The sequence below is a fragment of the Monodon monoceros genome, unplaced genomic scaffold, assembly GCF_005190385.1.
Source record: "Monodon monoceros isolate NGI ecotype Baffin Bay Population unplaced genomic scaffold, NGI_Narwhal_1 Super_Scaffold_12, whole genome shotgun sequence".
In the NCBI taxonomy this organism is placed as follows: Eukaryota; Metazoa; Chordata; class Mammalia; order Artiodactyla; family Monodontidae; genus Monodon; species Monodon monoceros.
This window is the reverse complement of record NW_021703768.1, coordinates 156,540,757-156,547,501: the sequence shown is the minus strand read 5'-3', so window position 1 is coordinate 156,547,501 and position 6,745 is coordinate 156,540,757. Positions and strand designations below refer to the sequence as shown.

The 6,745-nt window shown below is 57.0% G+C and overlaps 1 protein-coding gene across 1 annotated transcript; it reads right to left on the bottom strand.

Moving 5' to 3' along the window:
* Positions 1 to 3,300: 3,300 nt before the first annotated feature.
* RPS15 (ribosomal protein S15) lies at positions 3,301 to 5,114 on the bottom strand. Its single transcript, XM_029218507.1, has 4 exons — positions 5,056 to 5,114; positions 4,584 to 4,669; positions 3,549 to 3,783; positions 3,301 to 3,465 (listed from the first exon to the last, which is right to left on the bottom strand). The coding sequence occupies exons 1-4, from the start codon at positions 5,056 to 5,058 to the stop codon at positions 3,352 to 3,354; spliced, it is 438 nt and encodes a 145-aa protein (XP_029074340.1). The 5' UTR covers positions 5,059 to 5,114; the 3' UTR covers positions 3,301 to 3,351.
* Positions 5,115 to 6,745: the final 1,631 nt, after the last annotated feature.

Genomic DNA, 6,745 nt, shown 5'->3' with positions numbered 1-6,745 from the left:
GGAGAGTGGAGCCCGTGGGAAGGCTGGGAGGTGGGAACTGGTTGGGAGAGGCCGAGGAACAGCGGGGGGCGGGGCTTCCTGGGCCACGGCGGACCCTGGGCGTTCTTCTGGAGCCTGGGGAGATCCCAGGAGGATGACACGCATTAAATTGACGTCCAGGTGGGAGATGGTGGAGGGCTGGCCAGGGTGGTAGCAGTGGGGCGGTGGGAAGCGGCAGACGCAAGTTAGGTTCTGAAGCTAGCTGGCCGACGGGGGTGGGAGAGGGGTGTAGAGCCCCGAGCCCCAGCGAGGGAGTTGCCTCTGAGATGGTGGAGATGGCGCGCAGGCTTCAGGGGCCCAGGACAGATTCAGGAGGGACGGGACAAAGAAGCAGGAACGTAGCGCGGCCTGAAGGCGGAGCCCGGGCCGCCACCAGACAGAAGGGCTGGGCGGGGACGTCCGGGTCCACAAGGACTCCTGCCTCGCCCCCTGTACCGCCCCGATAGTACTCCAAGATTCAGGCGCCACCTGGCGGCTACAGTGCGCGCCGCAGTCTGGATAAGACGAGGTGTTCGATACAATACTAATATGCAGTCTCCTAATCTTACGTAACTATTATACAAACTGCAGAAAATTAAAGTGATGATCATTGCCACTCCTGCCCTAAGCCCACCCCGGTGACCTGTGGTGGCCAGGCTGGAAGCTTCCTGTGAACGCTCAAAAGGTGACCCTGGTTACAGGGGGCCTGATGAGGGGTCACACCAATGCTGCTGTCCCAGGGAGGGTCCTGCTCATTTTTACAAAATAAGAAACTCTGTGCTAAAGGTTCAGTCAGTAACTTTGACTCCGCAGGCCAGGAAAGCACCGGAATGAATATGAATGGGTATGTCTGTGTGCCAATAACACTTTATTTACAAACAGATGGCAATGTTTGCACACCCCGGGCAGCACCCATCCCCACTTCCACCAGCACAGTTCCACTCCGCAAGATGGAGGGGCTCACACCCCTGGCACATGCATTTTGCTCCTGCAGGAGGGCCTAGCAGCTCCAAAGTTACGCACGTTTGTACAGCTTTTCGTGCTCAGGGTCAAAAACCACCTCCCTGCGAAGGGTCGGATTCGCCCAGGGCATTCCTCTCTACTCTTCCAATCCAATGTAAAAAACGTGTTTACTTCAGCAATTGCTTTATCTTTCCTTTTTAAAATATTTATTGATTTACTTATGGCTGTGTTGGTCTTTGTTGCTGCACGCGGGCTTTCTCTAGTTGCAGCACATGGGCTTCTCGTTGCGGTGGTTTCTCTCGTTGCAGAGCACAGGCTCTAGGACTCCCGGACTTCAGTAGTTGTGGCACACAGGCTTCAGTAGTTGTGGCTCATGGGCTCTAGAGCACAGGCTCAGTAGTTGTGGCACATGGACTTAGTTGCTCGACAGCATGTGGGATCTTCCTGGACCAGGGCTCGGACCCGTGTCCCCTGCATTGGCAGGCAGGTTCTTAAACACTGCACAACCAGGGAAGTCCTTTGTTTTTTTGGCTGCGCTGGGTCTTTGTTACTGCGCAGGCTTTCTCCAGTTGTGGCGAGCAGGGGCTACTCTTCGTTGCAGTGCACGGGCTTCTCATTGTGGTGGCTTCTCTCGTTGTGGAGCACGGGCTCTAGGCGCACGGGCTCAGTAGTTGTGGCACAGGGCTTAGTTGCTCCGCGGTATGTGGGATCTTTCCCCACCAGGGCTGTAACCGGTGTCCCCTGCGTTGGCAGGCGGATTCTTAACCACTACGCAACCAGGTAAAGCCCAATTGCTCTTTTAAATTATGGAATTTCCAAAAAGACAACTGAGGCTACAGTGGAGGGAGGCTACCTACTTCCTTTCCAGTTGTGGGGCCGGGCAGGCAGGTCCTGTTCTGACTGAAGTGAATCTGGTCCATGTTGCCCAGAGACCTTCCATGGCAGCCCTCACAAAGGCCTTTAAACTCACTGCGAGGCAGACAGCTAATCTCACCTGACACCCAAGCCTCACGTGATGTATTCAAGTTTCTAGCTGGTTCTTCTGAAGCCCGATCAGGTTCAGGGGGCCATCCACAAGTGTGTCAGTGTTCTATCCATTGAATGGGCTGCCAGCCCCTCACTTCTCACCTTTGCCATCACCCAGGTGTCCTATCTAGTGCGCTGGACCCACGGGCTGCCTTCCCCACTCATCCTTCCCTCCTGCCAGGTGTAGGTCAGGCCCACCTGTCCTTTCTCAGCCCACGGAAGCTCATGGTTTCTGCAGGGCTCTGGCTCCTGGCATGTGCGCGTTAGGAACTAGAGGTCCAGCAGCATTTTGACGTCTGTCTGTTTATACATCAGCCCTGTTCCTAACGGGTTGCTCTCTTCTCCTTAAGGGTTTAAAGGAGCCCTCCATGAATCAGGGACATAAGACAGACTGCAGAGAATCTAGTCTCAGCACTTGGGTCCTTCTGCCAAACTGGGCCAACCCGAGTGCTTAATCCTGTCACGCAATCTGTGTCCTGCCTTCTCCACTCGAGGTTACACACGATGAGCTGTGCTTTCTGTTCAATTTAACTCCAGACCAAGATGTAACAGTACAAGCAAATTACGTTAAAACTGAAATTCCGGAAAAGGAGCCCAGAGCAGCAGTCACAGGGGGAGAAGCTCCTTTCAACCATCTCCTCCCCACCTCCATGGCTGGACTGTGGCCGCCCCTCACATTCTAAACTGAGGTGCAGACTTGGGTGCCTAAAGGCCACCTGCAGGACACCCCCCTGCTCCCCACCTTGGCTGATGGCAACTCCAGCCTTCCAGTATATCAGGCCAGAACCTGGGAGTCCCATCCACTTTCTTCCACATCCCATCAGCAAGTCGTAGGGACCCCTCAGGGCCTCACTGCTACTTGGACAGTCACGGTGCCTGTCCATCCACTGGGGCATCTGCCATCTTTCCCATCGTGAAGGAAACAAGATCTGACCAGGAAGACTTAGGGAACACGGTGGAGACCCCACCCACAGGACACCCCAGGAAGGCTCAATCCAAGGCTCGGGGCCCCGGGGTTACTGTGGTTTTCGGAAGCTGATCAGGAGCACAGGGAGAGCCGAGAGGAGGCACCGATGCAGGCAGCGCAGGCCCCTGGACATCCCGGGACTTAGCACAGAGCCCAACCCACCCGTTCCCTAGCCTCAGCCTACCGGAGGGGCTGTGTCTACAGCAGGAAACCCAGGGCCACACGCTGTCCAACAATGGCCCGTGACCCACCTGAGCCTCCAGGTTTTGTGACCAGGCCCAGCCCCCTTCCCTGGGGGGTGGACCGGAAGCACCACACGTGGGAAGGACTGGTCGCACTCGGGACTAGACGAGTCTCTACCTTTATTGGCCAGCAGCCTACTTAAGGGGGATAAAGCGGGAGGAGTGGGTGGCCCCAATGCCGGGCCGGCCATGCTTCACAGGCTTGTAGGTGATGGAGAACTCGCCTAGGTAGTGGCCGATCATCTCAGGCTGAGGAAGAAGGGAGCAGGGTGGTCAGGCGGGCGTGGGTGGCCACGCCCCGCCCACCCCGGCCCAGCACAGCCCACACGCACCTTGATTTCCACCTGGTTGAAAGTCTTGCCATTGTAGACGCCCACCATGCTGCCCACCATCTCGGGCAGGATGATCATGTCGCGCAGGTGCGTCTTCACCACCTCCGGCTTCTCCATGGGCGGCGCCTCCTTCTTGGCCTTGCGCAGCCGCTTCAGCAGCGAGTGCTGCTTCCTCCGGAGGCCGCGGTTCAGCCGCCGCCGCTGCCGCGCGCTGTACAGCTGCATCAGCTGCTCACTGCAGGCACAGCGCACAGAGCGGGAGGCCTGAGACCCGGCTCACCCTCACCGCCCGCCCACTGACATTCCCGCTTCCCGTAGGGCCCCCAAAGCAACACTCGCAGCCCTGCCAGGGCCCACGGCACCCGCGCCGAATGTTCGGGATAAAGCCCTCCGGTTCAAGAACCGCCCCCCGCCCCCGCTGTCTACAAACGAGGAAGCCGAGCCAGGAAAAGAGATAGCTCAGGTGAGGCGGCGAAGCCGCCGAACTTCACGGGCAAACTGCTCTGCCCCGAAGGCCTCAAGAACCCAGGAGCGGGGCCACCCTGAGAAACCCACAGCCAACGAGGACCCTGTGCTGTGCCCCCAGGAAGCCGGCCCCTCCGAGCCAGACCCGCGTACACCTCCAGGAAAAAAGGCGTCCCTGGCTGCCCGCAAGCCTCCCTCCCCATCTGGGGGCCAGGTCGTCGCACCCACCCTGCCTAAAAGCTTCCATCTCCTCCAGCCAAACCTTATACCAGAGATCGGCAAACTCCCGCCCACGTACCAAATCCCAGCCTGCAGCTGCCCGATCTCAAGAGGCTCGCGAGCTAGGACAGCGTTTACATTTCCGAGTGGACGAAAACACGTCCAAAGAGGACGCATAGAAATCCTTTTAAATTCGATCCTCAACGTCTCCACGTGGAGTTTTATCCGCACGCAGCCCCGCCCTCTCCTTTACACACGGTCTACGGCCGCGGCCGCAGGTCAGGCTGCAGCCCCCAGCCCTCGGGCACCCCCGCCGCCGCCATCCCCCTCCCCTGCCCGGCCGCCACTTACTAGGACATGTCCAGCAGCTGGTCGAGATCCACGCCGCGGTAGGTGAACTTGCGGAAGGTCCGCTTCTTCTTCTGCTCCACTTCCGCCTGCGCGGGCCGGGATACTGGTGAGCGGGACCCCGAGACCCATCTCCCAGCCTGCGGCGGCATAACCGAGCCCGCGGCTCCCACCGAGAAACGTGCGGCCCTCCCGGGCACGGAAGCCCACGGGGACGCACCACCTCGGGCCCGTCCTGGGGCGGCCCGGGGCCACGGGGGCTCGGCTGGGACAAGCGGGCCGACACAGGCCTTCCCTGACCCGGGTCGTTCCGACACCCAGCAGGCCCGCCCCGCGCCCCCATGTCCGGCGGCGGTTCCAGAGGCCTGCAGGAGGCTGCCGCAGCCGCGCGGCCTGACCCCGGCCTCCACTGCGCGCCCAGAGCTCGGATGGCGCCGGATGGGCCCGGGACGGACACACTAACCACAGCACTCACCATCTGGTCAGCTCTTCAGAAAAGATCGTCCTTTCTGCGCCTGCGCAGTTATCTCGCGGCCTCTCACGTGCCCCGCCCCCGGGCTGCGCGCGCTTGCGCTTCCGCTTTCCCAACGGAGGACGCGCGCCCTCTGCTGTCCGGAGGCCAGAGCGCTGGCTGCGAGGAATAAAGGAGCCTCTGCCAACCTTGGGTGCTCGGACCCCCCAGGCTGGAGCCGGCCGCCTAGTATTTGGGAGCCCCTTCCTCAACTGGGGGACGTGGGACGCGTCGCCGCCCGTTTTGGAAACTCATATTCGTGCTCCTTAATCTCCATAATGAAATCCACGTAAAAAAGTGTTTATGGAGTGCCTGTTTGCAGTAAGCGCGCTGTCTGGGTTCGGGGCTGGCCCTCCCCTAGGGAGCTCGCGTCCCAGTGGGCGAGACAGACCCGTAAGAAACAAGGTCATACAGATATCTGAGCCAAAAGGAAACTCGGGGGGTTGGGACAGTGGCTTTGCACAGATGGTCAGAAACGGCTTCCCTGATAGGGACCAGCCAGCCTTTAACAGACGAACTTATATCGATATAAAGTAACAACTGCAACATTGCAGTGCTAGGTTTGCAACACATAAGCATGTAATATGTCTAACAAGAAGAGCAAGGACGGGCCGAGGGATGAGAGCTATATAGGAGTACGCTTTCAATAGTCACTGGAACAAGTGTCCATCTGAAGGCAATTCTGGTACATTAAGATGTATGTGGTACCATGTGGCCCAGCAATCCCACTCCTGCGTGCATACCCCAAAGAACTGAAAGCAGGGACTCCAACAGATTTGCACACCCATGTTCACAGCAGCATGATTCACAGTAGCCAAAAGGTGGAAACAACCCAAGTGTCCATCCATGAATGAGGGATAAACACAATGAGGTCCACCCACACAGTGAAATATAATTGAGCCTTAAAAAGGAAGGAAATTTTGACACATGCTACAATGTGGATGGAACTTGAGGACATCAGTGAGAGAATCCAGACATAGAAGGACAAAATACTGTATAATCCCACCCATGTGAGGTCCCCAGAGGACCCAAATCCATAGAGGCAGGAAGTAGATGGTGGGGGTCAGGGGCTAGGAGAGGAGGATGGGGAGTTAAGAGTTTCAGTTTGGGAAGAGAAAGTTCTGGAGATGATGGTGGGGATGGTTGCACAACAATGTGCATGTACTTAATGCCACTGAGCTGTGCACTTACAAAGCAGTTAAAAATGGCCAATCTTGTATTTTTTTAATTTTTTTTTTTTTTGGCTGCGTGGCATGTGGATCTTAGTTCCCTGACCAGGGATCAAACCTGTGCCCCCTGCAGTGAAAGTGTGGAGTCTTAGCCACTGGACCACCAGGGAAGTCCCCTACCAATCTTATATTTTGTCACAGTAAAAAGCAACCCAACAGATGTGTGTGGTAAACTATAGAACAACCCCCTAAAAAACTCAAAAAGCACAATGAAAAAAATTAAAAGAATTAATTTTCTAGCTACACTAGAAAATAGTCACTGAATGCAAAAGAAAGCCGTAACAGAGGCATACAAGAACAAAAAGACGTGATACATAGAAAACAGTTAAACATTTGGCAGGAGTAAGCCCCATGAATAGATAGAGGATGCAACCAGCCCTGCAGGGAGGCTGAGGTCCTGGAAGAGGGAGTGAATGTGCAAAGGC

Bases quoted from the DNA above. Each gene is read 5' to 3' on its own strand.
- RPS15 (XM_029218507.1), bottom strand. The intron at 3,784-4,583 runs GTAAGTGGCGGC...CTGTGCCTGCAG, and splicing joins CAGCTGCTGGACATGTCCTA to TGAGCAGCTGATGCAGCTGT. The intron at 3,466-3,548 runs GTGCGTGTGGGC...CTTCTTCCTCAG, and splicing joins TCAACCAGGTGGAAATCAAG to CCTGAGATGATCGGCCACTA.